The 20605-nt window shown below is 41.2% G+C and overlaps 1 protein-coding gene across 4 annotated transcripts in view; it reads left to right on the forward strand.

The window, feature by feature from the left end:
* The window catches only part of LOC119739682 (mitogen-activated protein kinase kinase kinase kinase 4-like), a 61659-nt gene extending 48067 nt beyond the window's left edge, over positions 1 to 13592 (forward strand). For 2 of the 4 annotated variants that reach the window (XM_038214699.1, XM_038214702.1), the window contains 15 exons: positions 704 to 858; positions 1086 to 1141; positions 1743 to 1825; positions 2573 to 2704; positions 3688 to 3822; positions 5373 to 5453; positions 7615 to 7876; positions 8179 to 8322; positions 8868 to 8953; positions 9453 to 9629; positions 10805 to 10954; positions 11316 to 11394; positions 11818 to 11898; positions 12577 to 12716; positions 12978 to 13592. In XM_038214699.1, the coding sequence (XP_038070627.1) occupies positions 704 to 858; positions 1086 to 1141; positions 1743 to 1825; positions 2573 to 2704; positions 3688 to 3822; positions 5373 to 5453; positions 7615 to 7876; positions 8179 to 8322; positions 8868 to 8953; positions 9453 to 9629; positions 10805 to 10954; positions 11316 to 11394; positions 11818 to 11898; positions 12577 to 12716; positions 12978 to 13055 (1839 nt within the window). In that variant the 3' untranslated portion in view covers positions 13056 to 13592. The remainder of the gene's footprint in view (positions 1 to 703; positions 859 to 1085; positions 1142 to 1742; positions 1826 to 2572; positions 2705 to 3687; positions 3823 to 5372; positions 5454 to 7614; positions 7877 to 8178; positions 8323 to 8867; positions 8954 to 9452; positions 9630 to 10804; positions 10955 to 11315; positions 11395 to 11817; positions 11899 to 12576; positions 12717 to 12977) is intronic. The other 2 variants (XM_038214700.1, XM_038214701.1) reach the window with 2 other exon arrangements.
* The last annotated feature ends 7013 nt before the right edge of the window (positions 13593 to 20605 follow it).

A 20605-nucleotide genomic window follows, 5' to 3' on the forward strand; every position in this document is an offset into this window, starting at 1 on the left:
AGTAGAAAACGGAGAAAATGGCCACAAACGTCACAAAACAGACATTTCTTTAACTGAAATCCCTTTACAAATCATCAAAAATACTATATTAAGAGTTCAAATTAGGGTGTCAAAAACTTTTATAGCATATTTTAGACATGTTCAGGATTACAAAGATGTAAAAATTTGAAAATCGAAAAAATCACCCCCACAGCATGTTTTGGCCATATCTTAATTTCAGCCTCTGCCCAGAAGCGTCTGCTTTTGACAGAACAGGTCACAAGTACCCGTGTACCCATGCCAGCCTTAGTGAGAATGGCTCAGTGTTATGACTGTGCTTAACATAAAATTCAGTGTTAACCCTCCTCGTGGGAAGTCAATATTCAGAGCAATAATGTCAAACTCTTTCAAACCCTGCAGGTCAGTTTCAGGTGAAGGGATATGAAGTGTTGCGTTGTGCATTGGTTCTCTCCTGTGCTGCAAGAGTTTGTCTCAGGGCCCTTCGGTTTTCCTACCTTCCAAAGAAATAAAACAGTTTCGCTTTCTGGCTGTGCTCTTCGGTCACATATGTGTCGTACGGCGGCTGCCAAAGGCGCCTTTACATGCCTGCAGCTCGACCACAATGTAGCCACGTCCTTCGCAATTCAGCTGTGAGTTACGATGATCAGTCTCCCAAATCATTAATATTATTATTCATGGTGTAAATATTTTGTTTTTGTGGCAGGACTTGGATGCCCTTGCAGCCCAGCTGAGCGCTATGGGAGGTCAAGGTGACGGAGGTAGCGATGGGGGTAGCCTGGATGATGAAGACGAGGAGGACGAGGTGCCAGAGGGTGGAGCTGACGGCACGGTGCTGGCCTCAGATGCTCCCATGCCACTGTGAGTATCAAGTCGTAACAATAACAACAATGCAAAGCACTCATCAGACACACAGAACCAGAATAAAGAAAACGGTTCAAAGGTGCCTGTTAAAGTTGGTCTTCTCTTCAACAAAGTTTAAAATTTCAAAGTTACGTTTTATTTTATTATGAATTTATTACTCTGTTGCTGTTTTGGTGTCTGCACACTTTTAAGTGTTTGTCCCTTTGTTGTTTTTTCTTTCACAGACCTGAACCAGAAGGATATGATGCAGATACTTTAGCAACATTTGTAGTCCACGAAGGTGAGGAAAAAACATATCCAATATTGATTTGTTAAAAAAATAATTATGTGCAGGGTTGATGGCAGAATTCTATGCAATAATAGTATTGTCTTTAACCCTAACGCTCTAGGGTGATTTACTAGAAACCTTCTTCATCCTTGCAAATCCCAACACCAAATAGTAAACTGTACACATAAACAGTTGGACTCTGCTTATTTGTGGTCTGCCTAACCTATGTAAAGCATGATCAGTTTACTAGTGCAGTACTCATCTTAACAGATCCCAACAAACCCAGGGGCCAATTTCATAGAGCTGCTTAAGCACAAAATTTGCTTAAGCACAAAAACGTCTTGCTTAATAAAATCAGGTTACCGGTCAAAACTCCATGCGATTGTTATGCTAAGTAAACAGCTAAATACCAGTCACAAGCAATGTACATCACATGGAGTTTTGGCCGGTAACCTAATTTTGCTAAGCAATGTTTTTTCGTGCTTAAGCGAATTTTCTGCTTAAGCAGCTCTATGAAATTGTGTTGGAGTTTGACTGGATAGGGATCCTTAGGGTTAATCTGATTGAAGTTGCTGACAGTAAATGTTTCATTGTTTTTTATTTCTTCTTCTAGATCCTAACGAGAGTAACATCAGCTCCGAGAGCTCATCAAGCTTTGTGCCGCAGCCCTCGGGACCAGGGCGGACACAGGTACCGGTACGAGACTTCTGACATTGCTGTTTGCCATGCTAATATACTAACACAAGTCTATGAGGCTCAGAACGAGGCTTTTAAAAACTTCGTGGATGTTGAAAGTTACAAAAGGAGTAGGGTTTCTATGAGAGGGGTCATGGGTAAGAGTTGTTCAAGAGGATTTAAAAAAAAAAGTATAGTTATTTTTTTTTTTAATGGAGGAATGAAAAATGTACTGTAGCTCACAAGTCAACCACTAGTTGTCCCGTCCCAAGTTCGGTAACTGCCCGTGCAAATGAGCTGTTGCAAAGGCATTTCTATGTCATTTGTCATTGGTCATCCCTTATAACACTCAGGGGTGTGAAATCTCAGCTTTAAAGCTGATTTCAGCTTCTTTGGTTTTGGATTTCAGCTTTTTTTTCAGCTTTTTCCCTCACTTGCTGTGTACAAAAGTATAAGAGATCTCAAAAATTCAGCTTTTTTACACCCTTTTCAGCTGTTTTCAGTTATTTTTATCAGCGGTCACTCACACCCCTGTGAACTGTTACAAAGGCATTTCTATGTCATTTGTCATTGGTCAACCCTTGTAAGACTGCACCTGTGACATGACTTGTGATTTGACGTACTTGTACAATTGGACTTGTGGTTGGCTTGATTCACAAATGTGCTGGCTTAGCCAAGCATTGACTACACAGCGAGGGGGACAGTGAGAATTTTGAGGTGGCATGTTTAGTTCTTGAACTGTGAGGCCACGCTTTGCTTTCCTATCAGATTGACGTGGGTCCTACCAGGCAAGGGGCTCCTCCAGTCAGCAGCCAGGCAGGGGGCAGCGGGCAAGGCAGGCCCCACTCAGGCTCCCCGGCCAACCAGAGGAAGACGGAGAGCCCTAACCAACAGAGAAGGGTAAGACCAGGGCCCACTTGCATGAAGCTGATAATTAATTGCAAAAACAATACAGCTTAGCAGATTTTTGTGCTAAGCAAAAACCAGCTGAGAATTGGTCCCAAGCAGTAACAAGATTCTGCTGGTAACTCAGAGAATTTAACATTGACCCAGAATGGAAAGGTTTTACGTCTTGTGTCATGTGTCCAAGTTGTGTTTTTTGACTGACTGGCTACGTTATATGATGGCTTTTTAGCGTCTGTGCAGTGTGAATATTATCAGTATCTTGTAGTTGCTTTGCTGCAACCACCTCTTGGCTTCCAAGCAACCTTGTTAAAGTGAAAAAATCTCATCGAATTTCGAAATTTCTTAGGAAAAAAAATTCAGGGAAACTTTGGGGAATTTTGTTCTCATGAATTGCTGGGAACCCTGGTCTTCTTGCTTACATTCTCCCTGAAGTGAACAAAAGCTATATCAGGAGAAATAAGCCATTTCGGAGTTACAAAAATGTACTACTGCACGTGCGCACATCAGATTCAACGATTTAGTGTCGGAAGATAAGCAAAGCAGATAAATGCACTCAAGTCTGTGGGGGACGTGGTAATTGAATCCACCTTTGCAATTTTGTTCTAGTAAAACAGAAGATGGAAATTTTTGTTCGCACAAAAGTTGGAGCACACGAAACAAGGTAAACCATGGTGCCGTTGAAAACAATCAACATTTTGCATCTACTTCAAAATAAGAACTTTTCTTTAATTTCGTTGGTACCCCGCTATGATTTTGCACGCGTGTGGCGAACTGTTTATCCCCTGACCCTAATCGTTGTCATGGGATGTGCGCATGCACAGTAGTACATTTTTGTAACTCCGAAATGGCTTATTGGTGTGCGTAGCGGTGCCATAAAGATTGGGCCGTCTGCAGCAACGTATGTTTGCCGTTAGCGCTCTGGACCTGACAAACTGCAATTTATTTCATGCCAATTAATTGTCTGATTGCCCAATCAGATTTCTAACGGCCAGTCACGACCAAGCAATCTGGAAGTTGGTAGCGATGTCCTACCAGACCTACTCATGCAGCAGCAGAGCCCTATCGGCGCTGGGAAGGCCCAGGCACCGCAGGACAAAGCTTCCTCAGATGAGGTGAGTTTTTGTGGACATTTCTTTGAGGAGATGAAGGCTTATATTTAGTTTAAACCAAGGATTTGCGAATAGGCCAATTTAGTGTTCCAGCGGCACAGGTGCGCATCAAGATTTGACGATTTTCCTTTCGGGATAAACGATTCACCCTATACTAGCGAAATCATAACGGGAACCGGGAAAATTAAGAATTGTCTTGTTCTAAAGTAAGCACAACATTTCAAAACAATTTGGACATTGAAGTGTTTTTAGCTGTTTTGTATGCCCCAACTTCATCTGTTTGATTGTATGAACAATTGCAGAATACAGATTTGGCTACCATGCCCCCCATAGACTCGTGTGTATTTATCGGCCATGTTTATTCCAAAGTAAAAATCGTGGAATCTTGTTGTGTACATGCGCAGTTGGAATACTGATTTGGCTTATAGCCACGAGTCATTTATCCCTTTCGTCACTGTAGCGCCCCAAACCGCCCTGCCTATTACTCACTGTAGCGCCCCAACCCGCCCCAGCACTCTATGGTTTTATTGATTCTTCAGTGATTAAACACAATGTAACACAATGTAATACAATGTAATACAATGTAGTACAGTTGCAGATGGGTTAACCTAACCCCCCTAGGCGTTTTTATAAGGCGCCTTGTCGCATCCTTTCAAGAACCTGCAAGAAGCTAATCGCACATTCTTTGTGCTTAAACTTTTAAGGGGCATAAAGCCCCATGTTAGGTAACGTGAAGTTGACTGTGCTCTACTTTACTAAATCCTGCCGAGTCCTTCAAACTTCCAGGCAGCTTTTGATAGGTGTGAGAGGGTTTGGGTTTAAGGAAACGATAACGTTTCAATAAAAGTCATTCAATCAATTTAAGCCCGGTTGATAGTCGGTCGCGCGATGTTCGCACAACTAAAAAACTGTTATTTATCTGCATTTTTAACAAATGTTACATGAAACAACAACCGCCGGTGCGAGAAATGGTGAAATTTTGTTAGGATGCTTGATCGTCACACTTCGTACCGGTATTTGAATTGTGCGCGCGTAGGGTTTGTGATGCGCGTATGCTTCCAACCGTAGCGCGTATTCTTACAACTGTCGCTTGACAAACTCTCCGAAAAGGGCTTAGCGTTCACCGACCATCAGCGTTTATCATTACGCGACCAACTATAAACCAGGCGTTACCTTTTTCCTGTCCTTGTTACCTTGGTACTTGGTAGTTTTCCATTCAAGTATCATTAAGAATGACCTCACAAGATTTTATTATTTGTGGGGTAGGTAGTTGGCTATTCATAATCAGTCTTGGAGGACGACTGCATTAAGGAGTGCACCAGAATTATACCGGTAGATGTTGTGTGCAGGAGGAACCGGAAAAAATAGACCCTTAATTTCTAGAATGACCCAAATTAGTCAGAACACCCAGTGGTTTATCACTGGAACGACTAGGTGGGCAGAGGGCACCAGGCGTAAAATGTAGCTTGCGTAACCTAAGTGTGGCATGTTCTTTCTGCATTCGTCAGTGCCCTGCCGTTCATATATTTGTGCGTGTGTGTGTATGTGTGTAGGTTGAGGGGCCCGATGACGACGTGTTCACTGAGCATGCCCAGACGGGCGTCAGTGATTCGTCGAGCTCAATTCACGCCCAGGTATGACTTCCAGATTTGCTCCGGCATTAATCCAGACAACTCCTCCCTGAAATTGCATCAAGTGTTTATTTTTTTTCCCCCGACTGCAATGATTTTGTTTTTTTGTTAACACAAAATAGAGCATGTCAATTCTTAACAGAATTTAGATGAGATATTTTCCCACCACGTTGCCATGTATTTGATTTAATAAAGATATCTGCCTGAACTATATGATTCATTTTGTTTCCAAAGCATGTTAAATATTTGTTGCGTTTAGTTCGCTAATTCAATAATTTACAGATGAGCTGTAGATATTTTTTTTTTAACAAGTATAACGTAATTTATGAAACGGTTGTTTTATTTCAGAGCTTTTTTCCCCCTGATGATTATTATTAGTTCAAAACTGCAGATTTACTTATCAGCATCAATGATTTTTTTTGGTTGACTTTTTGTTTTATTAGTTTCTTTGTCTAAGTTTTCTTTTGTTGATCTACATCTAAACGTAAATTTGTAAATTGTTCGTTTCATTGGGTATGTTCAGACAGAGGGCAGTTCTGGACCTACATGTAGATCTTTTTAAATTAATGAACTCAACGGGGGTTCGGTGGAGCTAGTGATAAATCTAAAATGTGCTCACGTTCATACAGCGATGATTACCTCCGGAGCTGGAGTTACAGTGAAGCTAAAAGGTCACCAAATAGGTTACGCAATATTGGTCAGAGAAATAATCAACGACCGGATGCATCAGCGTAGAGCTAGGTCAGCTGCGTCCACATGACAAATAACGCTTGAGCCAGGTCATAAAAGAAGCCCCACTGAGCTGAAAGTGGAGCCAGCCCCACAAATTTTGGGGGCTAGGATAGCTCCGGAGGTACGGGTAGCTCCAGAGGCAAAGTTCAGTTGCATCCAAACGACAACTATTTTGGGTGGAGCATGATGAAATTTAAAAAAATATTTTTAAAAGGCTTGTAAGAAACTTTTGTCTTGCAAATTTGATGTGGTATTTTCTTAATTCACAATGTTGAATTTTACAGTGGTGTGTGATAAGACACTGGGCTGATTCCGTTGACAGAGCTTTAGTAGCATAATGATTTGAGCTTAATTTTTTTTTCAGGCATAAGCAGTTTTAGTTTTCCTGTTTTGATGCTTGTTTTCCAGCCATGATGTTATGAAAAACTCCCCAAAAGTGTTTGCTGCATTGGCTGGTTCATAAGTTTTCTGTTGTTTTAATTTTACCTCCCAATTCCGCTGAAGTAACAGAAATATGGAATCGTGATAGTACATGGGCCCAATTTCATAGCACTGCTTAATAGTAAGCAGAAAAGTTGTGCTTACTATAGCAGAAAATTATACTGCTGCTTAAGCACTATTTCATGCTAACAGTTGCGCGCGCATGGAGATTTCTATTGTTACGTCACTGATTTAAGCAAAATTTTCTTCTGGGGTTAAGCATGCTTTTGCTGTGCTTACTGCTTAACGGTCCCTATGAAATGGATGGAGGCTCGGTAAGCACAAAGTCGGCTGCTAAGCAGTGCTATGAAATTGGGCCCTGTAGTGTCATCTTATGGATCTGCTACAGTACGTAGAAATAATGGCTCGGCATGTACGCGTCATTCACATGTTCATTAGAGGATCTCAGGGGAAGGCCACACAGCCCTATCTGTTCTGGGTTCCCAGACATTCTGGAAATCGGAGAAAACCTTGAAAATGAGTTTCCATTTTCAAGTCGGGCAAAACTCACGGAATTTGATGGGAAAAAAAAAACACCAAAAATCTGGGAAAACTCAGGGAATCTGACAGCGACCCAGAAGGGAAGGGGTTTCCCCAGTTTGGCGCATGTGCGTCTTGTGCCATGTGACCCAGTTATGGCCATTGACTGGCTGTGGTGGCTTAATATAACGCACCTCTCCAGACGATGACAATTAGCTGTGCTACATCACCTCTTGACTTCCCAGCAACTTCAAAAGTGAAAATATTTCTCCTGGAATTTTGGAAATTTCTCAGGGAAATTTCATGAAAAACTCAAAGGAATATTGTCATAAAGTGCTGGGAAGAACTCTGCTGTTGTTCCTGCTTATTGTTCCACGTTGAGTTTGAATTGACCGTTTGTTGAGACAAGAGCCAGACCAAATTTAAAATTCTGACTTTCTCTCCCCCCCCCCCTTCCCTCGCCCTCCCCCAGTATCGCCTAGCAATCAGCAATAACCCCAAGAATCCTGTCAGCAATGTCAAGTCCCCGATGCGCAAGCAGACCTCCTTCTCCGCGTTCGGCTTTGGGGCCAGCCCGACCACGCCCACCGCGCCAGGCTTCGTCCCCATGCGCCGAGGCTCCAACATCTCGGTCAACGTCAAGCCCACCACCCCGGACAGCCTCAACGACATGCCCGAGATACGCAAGTACCGCAAGAAGTTCAACTCAGAGATCCTGTGTGCATCACTGTGGGGTAAGTACCAAGAGATAAAAAACAAACAATTTAGCCGAAGTAATTTTATGGAGGGGAATGATGCTGTACGCAGTCAGGCAACTTTTCCCTTCAACTAGATTTTGTCATTTTGTTGGAAGTCAAGGGATAGCCTATCGTCCTGCAATAGACCAAGTTGCTGACCAACTTACGTCACGGAGAAATAAAAATATGCTGCAAGCACTCAGACAGCATTCCCTGTACAGTGATTAAAAGAAAATAACGCCAGCAAAAAACAAAACCCAGACTAAAAATGGATTGTTTCTTGGTTTTGCTCTCGCCAGGTGTAAATCTCTTAATAGGCACCGACAGCGGACTGATGCTGTTGGACAGGTCGGGCGAAGGGAAGGTCTATCCGCTGCTATCGCGCAAGCGATTTGAGCAGATGGACGTCCTGGAAAGCCAGAACATACTGGTCTGCATATCAGGTAAGAGATGATGGTCTTGAGTTCAGAGATATACTCACTTAACCTCGTAAGTCCTCGCAAGCCATCAAACGTCCTCACAAGTCCAAACAATTTCTCATAAGTCCTCGTAAGTCCTAAAAAATCCTGACAAGTCCTCATAAGTCTTCTAAAGGCCTTGCAAGGTCTCACAAGTGCACACAAATCTTTACAAGTCCTCATGAGCCATCACAACTCTTCTGAAGTTACAAGTCCTCACAAGCCATCACAGTCCTCAAAAGTCCTCAGAAGTCCTCAAAAGCCATTAAAAATCCTTACCAGTCGGCACAATTGTTCATAAGTCCTCACAAGTCCTGACAAGTCTCCATACATGTAAATCCTCTCAAGGCCTCTCAAGGCCACACAAGTCCTTGCAAGTCCTCACAATCAAGGAAAGTACTCGCAAGTCCTTTATTAGCCTTCACAGGTCCTCACAAATCCTCTGTAGTGATCGCAAGTCCTCACAAGTCTTCACTTCTCACAAGTCCCTACAACTCATCACTCATAATATCGATGCTTTATCATTTCAGGGAAGAAGGCTAAGCTACGTGCATATTTCTTGTCATGGCTGAAACAGAAGATCGTAAAAAACGAGGACAACAGCCACATCCAGTCAGTAAGTCAGAAAATCTTGCAAGTCATTTGTCAGCCATATTTTCGGTCTGGTATATAGACTGGACAAGTCAATACATTGAAAAATGTATGTTCGTCAAATTTTGGTCAGAAGCAATGTCATAAGTGGAATGCAAACATGTGCCTGTTGTGTTATTTTGAATTCCGATTTTCACTTTTCTGTTGTTTTATGGGATTGAAGAAGAGCTATTAGTGGTCACTACGTGTAGTTCTGCGGTTTGGATGCTGGATTCTGTGACTCACACTGTCTTCACTGGATTTGTCATCTTGGAAAAAGTAACCGAGTTAATTTTACCTGAGCAACATTTTGGTCAGTGAAAGTAGCAACTGATGGGAAAAGAAATTGAGAGAAAACTGTTCGGGCTGTTTGCACTGGGCTTAAAATGGCAAAAGTAACCACCGTCTTGGTGAGTTTTACCCCCCCCCCCAAAAAAAAGGTGTGAACATGGTTTAAAATTCTTGTATGTACCTTGATTCTACAGCAGCAGACGATGGACAAGCGTAAGATTGGTTTTGTCTCGGTGGGCGATCTGGAGGGTTGTATTCACTACAAGGTGGTCAAGTACGAGAAGATCAAATTCCTGGTGATCGCTCTGAAGGAGAGCATTGAGATCTACGCATGGGCACCCAAGCCCTACCACAAATTCATGGCTTTCAAGGTACGGCTTCATCCCCCCCATCCCTCCCCCATTTTATTGAATACTTATGATGGATTTACCAAATTATTTAAAAAGCGATTTAAAGGCAGTGTACATCATTTGTCATTGGCCAGTTTTTTTTTTCTTTTGAAGCAACAAAAATGCTCAAAATCTACAGACAGGTGCTGAACAACTAACCTGATATAGTTTGAGCCATGCGAATGCTGCGCATTCCGAGAAAACAATATTCTAGGATCTCTTTTTCAATTAACAGTTGCCGAGTCATGTTTTGAATTGTGCCCAAAATCAGCGTCTGGGACACATTCTCATTCAGCTGATTGGTGCTACGCGATGTCACGCACTGGATGACGAATAATAGCAACTGCGTGCATCGTGTCAACGCTTGTGCGCACCCGTTCACGGATTCGCCGAAATACATGTACAAACCAACTACTAACGGAAATTTTCAAAAGTGCGTCACTCAATGCATCTTTAGAAATGGCGTTGCTTTATTGTTTTCTTCAAAATGAGAGCATGCCAGAAAGAATTATTTCACAGGGAGTTTTAGTGCCATTACTATCTCAAAACCGAGTAAGCTTTTCAACGATAATTTTGTAAGTTACTATCTTTGGATCGCTGCAAATGATCTGCTCTACCTTTTGTTTAAAACCCACGTAGACAAACAAATGTGACCTGTTCCATCAAAATCAGACTTTTCTGGGCATAAGGTCGAAAATGATATTTTTACATATTGTTAACATATGTTCTTTTTCCTTTTAATAGGTGGTTTAATTTTTGAAACCGGTCATTCCTGGGCAGAGTTATGCTATTTTGAAGTTCATTGTGTCGAAAAGTAGAAAACAGAGAAAATGGCCACGAACGTCACAAAACAGTTATTTCTTTAACTGATATACCTTATCAAAATCATCAAAAATAGTATATGTAGAGTTCAAATCAGGGTTTCAAACTTTTATAATATATTTTAGACATGATCAGGATAACAAATATGCAAACATTTGAAAATCGATAAAAATCACCCCCACAGCGTTTTTTGGCCCTATCTCAATTTCAACCTCTGCCCAGAAGCGTCTGCTTTTGACAGAACAGGTCACATATATGTATTGTAATATTCGCGCATTGCATACTAGTTGAGGGCACTCTTACACAAAGTCTTGTACCCTGTCTTCTCCTGCCAGACGTTTCCCAACCTGACCCACCGGCCCCAGATCGTGGACCTGACCGTGGAGGACAACCAGAGGTTAAAGGTCATCTACGGGTCATCAGCTGGCTTCCATGCCATCGACCTGGACTCGGCCTCCGTGCAGGACATTCACATCCCGTCATTAGTAAGTGGTGGTTCCCTGTGTGTTAGCGCCCTCTGGAACTCATTTCTGGCAGTATAAAAACAAAACAGAAAATTCTGATTCTGTCATTGCTAACATGTGCAGAAATATGCATAGCTTTCTCTTTGGTTTGTGTTTTTACAAACTTATCTTTGTGCTTACTTCTTCTTTTTAGTAGGGAATTATATTCATTGAATGTGGAATCTATTACCTTTGTAATTAGTCAGAATTCAAACAATGTCAAATTAACATTAACTCTCTCCCGCACAATTCACCATCATTAAAATCTCAATTTCAATTAGAATTTTACATTTATTCTCAGATTACATTTACATCCACTGTTGGTTTTCGTTTCCCCCTCTAGGATATTGGAACTATCATCCCCCACTGTATAGTGATCTTGCCCAACAACCAAGGAAAGAACCTCTTGCTATGTTTCAACAGTAAGTCACTTTCGTTATTTGTATCAATTTTTTAGACTTTTACCGATGCTTTTCTTATCACCTCGGTTTTCACATTGCCAGTACTTACATGGACATGTATAAGAATTCGGTATCGATAACGAATTTGCACGAATTGCTTTAAATGTAAACGAAATTGTGCAGAAGACTTCACGATAAAAATAGTGCGATTTGCTCTATCAAATTGAGGGGTAGGTTACTTGGAAGACAAGCGCTACTTTCAGTTTTGCCAAAATTAAAAAAAATTAAAATAATAACAAGCAAAACGGAAAATCAATGTATTAGTATTAATACACAATTCAAAAGATGAGTTAAACCTCTTATTCCTCCTTTTGATGGAGTGGGGACATAAGTATCCATGGGAAATATGGTCGTGATTTGAATGCTTGTGTGATGTTTTTACAGATGAGGGAGTGTTTGTAGATACGAACGGTGCCGCAGTCAAGGACGTGACTCTGCAGTGGGGAGAGCTGCCTACTTCTGTGGGTAAGTCGGGGCAAATCATTGTTTGTTGAAGCACTCATTTGGGATTTGATTAGAGGTGTCTGTCACTACTGTTTTCTGATAATGTTCTAATTTTAGATGATACTACACCACATAAACTTCTCTTCCAACCTCAAAACTGTTTTTATTTCTCAACTCGTAGTTCTCAAAGTGTGTCCTGCGCGGAAAAGAGATTTTATGAAGTGCCATTACTGAACAATTTCTACAGCTCTGTTATGACAGCTCATTGCAGAAGCTGCGATCCACAACCTACACTGCATTTGTGTTCACTAACTATTTCGAGAAAATTATGACCAGATCCCATTCAATTTTTTTAAGCTTTGGAAATGGATCTGATACTCGCTTTTAAACATAAAAAACAAGTCAGTCACAAGTTTAGGGGATAAACAATGACAAAGGAATGCTTTTGTCACAGTTCAGTTGAATGATTAGCTTGTGACTTGAATTGTGTTTGATTCTGGTACCGTCAACTGCAAAGTACACTCATACAGCCCAGATTTAAAATATCCTTTATCTTAAATCTCTTCTGGAGGAAAACAACTGATGACCCTCATAAACAGCAAGACATTGAGAAGCCCTTTGTCAGCTTGAATGGTATTAATAAATACAAGCTTGATTGTCACGTTACATACCTTGCCTTTTCTCTTGTTCGTTGGCCAGCTTACATCAGTACAGGCCAGATCATGGGCTGGGGCAACAAAGCCATTGAGATACGCTCAGCAGAGACCGGCCACTTGGATGGCGTGTTCATGCACAAACGCAGTCAACAGCTGAGGTTCTTGTGTGAACGCAATGACAAGGTAGGGCTCCCTACTTCCTTACCGACCCCCTACTGCCACCCCTACCTCCATCCCTACCCCAATCCGCCCCCTCCCCCTATGATAGGAAACGATAAGGCGGGGCTTCCCACCTCTTTACCGACCCCCTACCCCTACCCCCTTTAAACCATCTTGGATTGTCCTTTCAAAAGCAAGTGTCACCTTTTATTATCACTAACGCCTCTTCATGTGCGAATATCCAATAAAGCCAGCATTTGATTCATCCTTTTTTTTCCCCGACAGGTGTTCTTTGCCTCGATTCGGCCCTCCAATTCTCAAGTGTACTTCCTGACACTGCGAGCAGGTCTCGGCAATTGGTAGTAGGAACCTCCCCTTTTTTCTCTATCAAGCCCCACCCCTCCCTTCTCCCATGTCCGACTCTAACCCCATACCAGATCCTTCAAGAGCCATCAGAGGGTTTGAAAGATTTCACAGGGTGGAGGAAGGTAAATCCCAGCCACTATGGCATTATGTGAGGGTTGATGTCTCTTGCAAGTTTCAAGTACATTTGTATGTGTACAGAGAATGTGCCATCGTTTTCCCACATAATGGTGGATTTTGTAGGATTCAGGAAGAATCCTATTTAAAAAAAATAGCCAAGGGAGTTACGGTCAGTCAGTTTTGCTGCATTCACGTGGGTCATTCTTGATACTCTAGAGACTAGGAAAATGTTGCGTGGGCACTGAACTTGTGGTCACATTGCTCAAAAAGGTTAATGTTGTTGTTAAGCATGCACAAAATGGCTGTCGGATGGCGGAAACTAATTCTTCGTGACAGAACATAGTTTTAATGAGGAAAAATGTGAATACTGTTTCAGATTTTTTGTTATTTATCGTAATAATTTAACAAGAATTCATCGGGAAAAATAAGCAACTGTACATCATGTTTACCCTTCCGCCATCTTGAAATCTCTAAAAATTAATGTGGCCTGACGTTGCGAACTTAGCAAGTTCTTCTTCAGAGGCTAAAACAGAAATGACAGAGGTACATACATTAACATGGGGGTGCACACAAACATGCAGGGCTGAAAGAAGAAACACAAAAGGAGGATTAAGTGGGAAAGGTGTAGAAAGATGCAGGGGAGGGTGGATGAGAGAACAAAGAAACAAAGGGAGATGGCAAACCACAAGGGGTCTGGTGTAAACAGGGGAGGGACCAGAAAGGGGAAGGATCAAAGGTCACAGGGAGTCTTGAAATCTCCTGATTTCACCGGTTGCAGGAGTGTACTCCCGCTCTGACTGAGAGTAAAGCCTCCCGTACCTACGGGTCATTCTCTTGCCGTCTGTGTGCTCGGACTCACTCGAACGCAGCCATGTACATGTAGTTTATCTCACAATCACAGAGGTGTGTGGTGAGCCAGTATATATGTGCCAAGAGCTGATTTATGATGCTGCTGAATGTACACACGTTTGCTGGGCAAAACGGGTCACCAGCCAAAAAGGACATGTAATGCAAACTGCTTGTGGCTGGTATTCAGCTGCAAGGTGGTTTGGTCTTGCAATTCCACGAAATTGGCTATAGACTGCGTATGTTTGCGTTAACCTGCTCCATCGAAATGAGGAATAGGGGGCAGGGTACGCCCTTATACATGTATATTGTTATAACTGTTGATCAGGCAGATGCACCATTGTCTTGTAACCCGAGGACATGTCATTCACGAAGTGCAGAAACACATTTTATGAACCAGCCCGCATTTTCACACACTCTTGGCTTTGTCATATTTGTAATATTTACAGAATAAAACAAAGATGGCTGCAGGGGGGTGAAAGAAATTGTTGCTAGGGAACCAAGTGCCAAAATGGCTGCCAAATTTATATTATTTAAACTTAATTTGATGGTTGTTTTTATTTTAATAAAATCACTCCTAAATTTCACATTAACTTACAATGAGGCTGAGGCCATACCAGTCTGACACCTAGAAGTCTGGTGCCATACATCCTAACATTTACCACTGTGTCTGTTGGGTACAAGACCAAGATGTCTGCCACAAGAAAGTAACTTAAAAAGTCCAGATGAACGTGGTTATGTTCAAGATGATAGGGTTGGTGGCGAATGTAAAACAAGAAGTTCACAAACAAGGGTGCTGCAATTTGTTTTTCATCTAATTTTATTCTGTATTTTAAGAATCAAAGCCTTTCTGTTTCATTCTTGTGGTTTTTTTTTTAATTACATTTTTTAATGTATATATTAAAATGTTTATAAACACTTCTGTTTTTAAAGAATAACAAAACGTTGTTACTCTTCCAGTTACAACAGGACATGCTATAAAATTGGAGCTGTTTTTGTTCCCTCATATGCAACAAAAGCAGAACCACACTCGTTGTGTTTAGTGTAATTTGGTATACTTCTAGACTGTTGATGTTTTATAAATATGTATAGTGTATCGTTATAGCGCAGTTTGGCGCAGTGTTTTTGTTCTTTTTTTATTGCTTTTATTTTACTGCTTTTGTCTTTCAATATATCAGGCATCTTTTGTTTCTTTTAATGATTGAACCCCAATATGGAAGTCAGTGTTATTGACAAAAGTTGGCCTTTTAGGAGCGAATCGGTTAGAAGCCGAATTTCACATACCGTTCTTGGGTTGAAAGTTCTCACAATACTGGAATCATTTCAACTGAGGAATTGCTGTCTTTTACTCGAGTAAAAAGAATGTGTCTTTGGTTTTCTGCACAGTGGAGATCTTCGGAGGTCTTGGGAAGATTCCAAGAAGTAAAAAAGTTCATAATAATGTGCAGTTTGGTAATCCTTATTTCAGTGATAATTTTTTTCCGAAGTCCAGGATGGTTGGTTAAATATTTTGCGCCGGAGGCCGTGAATACACGCAAAAAGTTTGGCGGTATTCGGAACGGATGACAGATAAACACGCAGGGAGCAAGGCCGGAAATATCTGTCAGCCACCTGCTCACAGCGAGCGAGGTCGGAAATGTGAGTGTGCTGCCTGAGGGTGATGGCTTCAACCCGCCTGGTTCAGGTCGAGTGAAAAGTAATCCTGCGCCACGTTCCGTTCTCTGTCAAACTAATCCCGGCGTGAACTGGTTAAACGCCTTTTAAATTTGTCTATTCCCGTCTCCCCCTTTCCACCAAATAACACACTGTTTGACTTTGTAACCCTTCATGTTAATCACCACCTGTCCAAAATCTTTGCTTCCACTGGAAAATTCTAGTTTCAGTTGCAAATGTTGTCCAAAAGCCTGCATCCTAACTTATTATAAAGGCAGATGCCGAAGCTTGAATCATGCTGTACAGTAATCGCTTGTAATCTTTTTTCTTATCTCTAATTTTGTCCCCGTTATAATGTCGTCGAAACTGCGTGGGGGGAAAGACCCTCCAGGCCCGATGTGTGTGTGTGTGTCCCCTAATCCCAAGCAAGGGAGGTTTTTCAAACTTTGGTCTCATCTACAGCATCGCCTTCATCACTGGTATCAGAAGCATTTAGAAGCCTTCACTGTCCAATCCAAATTGAAGTACATTTTGTATACTCTAATCTCTGGTCTCGTGTTATAACGTGATGTTCACAACGTAGAACATGAACTTACATTGAGCCGGAGTCCTCAAGAATCAGGGGCCAAAACATATCCTGAACCGAAGCTGAAGACGAACCGAGATTTAGAAACCCCCTCAGTAATTTTGAAAAACATATATGACGTCATCACCTTACAGTGCATGTATTATAGAATACATGCGATAGAGAGACATAGAGAATCCCGATTTTCCGTTGCTGTATTGTACAAAAAAAATAAACCTGTGTAATAGATATAACACTGTGTAGTCATGTCCTCAATGTAATGTATATACTATTCGCCGTGAAGAAATCCAGGGGTAATGGAGAAGAAAAAATGGCAATGAAATAAAAGAAACTTCCTGAAACTGTTGAAGTTGAATTATGTGTTTTGTGAGTTAGTTTATAAGGGTCCTTGCGTTGACGTATTACTCTCCGAATTGCGTCCTCATTTTGCGAGACGGGTATTTTTTTTCCCTGTGTACGTGATCTACATAACCCCGAGGACCGTCGCACAAACGGAGATCAACAGATCCTTTCAGTCCTCGGGAGTTGGGTCCTTCGTTGGAAAGTGGAAACGGTCTTCTCTTGTAAGTTTGTGTGCTAATAGTCTATCGGAGAGTGTTATATTACAGGGACAAAGGAAACTCGAAGCATTGTCCTCAAAGAGTATACTAAAACAAGAGTGTGTGTCCCGTTATGTGTCCCGTACCGAGAGGTACCGCACAAACTTTTATCCATAGTTACACGAAAATGTGTTTACATGCTTGGCTTGTTTCAGCTTTTTGACAAGGCCACGGTAACTTGAGTTGTTTAACCAAACAGTGAAGCCGATAGGCAGCGAGACTAGACACAGATTCGGCGAAGTTGTTTTTGTTTAAATGAAGTGCAGCGTCGTGAAATATTTGTACCCATTGTTCAAAATGACAGGGCCTGACTGAAATGAATCATTCATTCGCAATACCTGTAGAATGACTTCTTTTAATGCAATTTAATTCTGTGTTTCCAGAAAGGACGTCGACACCTCAAAGATATTTTTTTCTCTGTAAAAGAGGGTCATCTGTTCCTTACTGTATGATTTAAGAAGCCAGGTTTGATTGTTTCTGTTTTTTTTCTGTAAGACGTTTTTAGGAGACACGTTCAGGTACACAGACTTAAATCTTCTCACTTGGGAATGAATGTGTAGGCCTATAAAATAATTAGATAGCCCGGCGATTTGCGCGGATTTAGGCGAGATCCGTTTGACATTTCTTTAAATGTCAAGCAAGCAACATTGAACACCAGATCCTTGGGATTCATGTCCTATTCATGAGCCAGTGCTGTATGTTATAAAGACAGAACTTGACTCGATATTCAGTTGGTAGTTTGTTCGTTAAGTAGAATATTAAGTCAAGAAAGTGTTTTTGATTCATAGCTTGATCTGATGTGGCGGAAAAGTGAAGTCCAATTTATTGTTTAAAGGGTAATGAAGTGATTTTTTTCTTACGAACATATTTAGTTTTTGTTTTTTCTACTCTTAAATGTATGAAAATTGTATGACATCCCTTTTTTGTTAATTTGAGTGAATAGTGCACTTCTATAACCACTTTTTTTTTTAAACATGCCATGCTTTTCCGGACTACTGAGGGCGCTGTTGCTGTGATGTCATTTCAGGAAGACACTGTTCAGTCAAGGGTTTTCTCTCAAATTGTGAACCCAAAAATTTGCTTATTTCAAAATATCTGTGACAAATGTTTGCTCATAGGCTCACTGCAATGAACTGACAGTTAGTCCGAACAACGAGTCGCCAAACAAAGACAAGAACATGGGACACAAAGGTTCATTTTCAAAGATCATTGCTTTAACAAAATCACATTGACGTGCGCTTTAAACAAACTGCAAATGTGATTGGTTGCAGTTATTATAACGTGGTTGGTTTCATTAAAAAAAAGTACGGTTTCCTTGACATTGTGTTCTTTAATTTTGTCCCGTAACTGATTTTTAGTCAAAAATATATTATTATATGAGGGTTTGGAAATATTTTGAATTTCGCCCAAACCCAGTATCTTTGCAGCACATGAACGTCAGAAAATTCAATCCTTTATGTAAACTATGGTGGATGAGCTGTTTGCTGTACATTACCATGTTATGTCCTTTACACTAATCCATGGAAATCAAGCAAATCCAAGCAGGTGCATGCAGGGATTAGATGGATATCATGGGATTTATGTCACCTTAGAAAAGGAAAGACATGAATGTTTGCACTGGATCATGGATGTTGCATTTTCGATGCGGTATAGCATGACTTAATTGTCAGTTACCGTACGTAATAGTCTCGTGACGTGTTTTATGGGGAGTCCTGTATGATAGGCCCATTGTAGTATCGTCGCAGTCACAAGTGCGTGTAAGGTTCGGCAGAACTTGTCATTTTTTTCACCATAAAATACTGCTTTCTGTTTCAGATGTATTGTGTGTCTTCAAATCATAAATTACCCTGTACGCCGGTGTAGATTTCACACCAGTGATTTCGGTGTCGAAGGGAAACTTAACCAAGTCATGAATATACAATTCAACCATGGAGCTAGGTCCATGATTCAACACGCCGGGGTTATTTCTATGGATTTGTAACATCCTGTGTTAATTTTCAAGGTCTGTTGTTTTTTAAAACGGTGGGGAACACGGTTGGGAATCATGAGAATGCCGGTGGCGTGAATCCGTGCGGGGGATGGGGGATTTATTAGCTGTTGAAAAATAGGGGGGGGGGGGGTGGACAACACATGGCACTAGGGGCGCCGTTCGAGATACAAATCAACTTATTCCAACTTGTGCACTTACGTCCCTTTTAGTTTACGGCAAACTGGTGCACTGAGCTTTTGTACTGTTCTGAAGTTCTTATGTATGTGGACTATCGGAAAGTTATTACAAAAAAAATAACCTTATCATCTGCATGTCTCTGACAATGTGGGGGTGGGGGGGGGGTGGGAGGTGATCCAATGCCCCCCCCCCCTCCCGTTAAAAAAAAAGTGTGGGGACATATTCTCCCACCCCCTCCCCCCAGGATTTACGCCCTTGCCTTATCCTATCGAGATGTTTATTTTTAACAAGATGGAAGCCTCGTCTTAAAATTGAGTCAATTATGACAACTGCGTGGAGTTTCTTTCTACTTGACTCACATCCATGAGGCTTTAACACGAAGGTCACTAAGAGTTCAGTTGACCTCCCGTGTGTTTTATCCGGTTGCAAAGTTCGCCTGTCCGTCCTTTTTGTTTTGCCTAATTAAGGTCAACTGTTCAGTGAATGAATCACTGGACATTTCCGAAAATATAGGCCCTACTATTGGCAATATAGAGACTTTGTAGAAAGTGCATTAACCTCATCAGTGCGCTCGCATGTGCACCCGTACTGGAATTTGTATCCTTGTGGAGACATTTCTTCTCGTGTACTAAAGTTTTCGAGTTTGAAATTGAAGTTTCAAAATGCTCTTATTTTAACCAGAATTAATTTCCTGGGCTGAAATTCGGACTAAACTTCCCTTTTCTAAAACTCTTCCATTTGCGACGGATCAACCTACCTTGGAAATTCCTAGTTATTGAGTAAAATCCATATATCTATTTCGTGAAATTCTTGTGGAGACGTATTCATCTATAGAAATGTTCTTGTGGAGACGTATACAATCTTTTGTTCCCTATTGTGACGGTGCATGTCTCCGTAAGGTAGTAAATTCCAGCACATCTGTACTGTTTTGACGTATCGTGTTCATAAAACAACTTGATATTTTTTTACATCGTATTAGGCTATGTTTTTCGGAATTTTTGTCTCAAATCAGGCCTATTGAGAGAAAGATATAATAAGAAATGCGTCTTTCAGACCTTTCATCAAATTTCCAGGCCTTTTGTAAATTGAAAATCTCATCTGTATGTTGATATTCAAACATGTAGAGTGTTTAATAATTGAGCAACTAACGTATGCCTTTTTAACATGCATGGCTGGTCATGCATACGCAATCTAAACCAGGAAGAATACATGGTTTAATCATACCGAATCTAAATTTCATACGGAACAACGTAGAAAAGCACTTGCATTATCTCAACCTGTAGGCTAGTCTTCTCATGTCTTAAATACTGTTGCAAGTTGGGAATCGGTTTCGAAGACACGCCCCTTCGGGGAGGGGAGGGATCGTGGCAAGCTTCCCTGTAAATGTAAAACTGTAGATTATTTTGCCCGTTTTCGTTGTATTTTTGTGGGTATTTGATCTTTGTGATGAAATGTATAGATTGGAGTATCGATTTTTGTTGTGTCAACAATGATTATTTGTTAATCGCCAAGTGTGGTGCCTTGGTCGGGTAACTCGCATTGAGAAAAAGAACACTTCAGAAAAACAAGGAAACGAAAC

This window comes from Patiria miniata, unplaced genomic scaffold, assembly GCF_015706575.1.
Source record: "Patiria miniata isolate m_02_andy unplaced genomic scaffold, ASM1570657v1 HiC_scaffold_4, whole genome shotgun sequence".
Taxonomy (NCBI): domain Eukaryota; kingdom Metazoa; phylum Echinodermata; class Asteroidea; order Valvatida; family Asterinidae; genus Patiria; species Patiria miniata.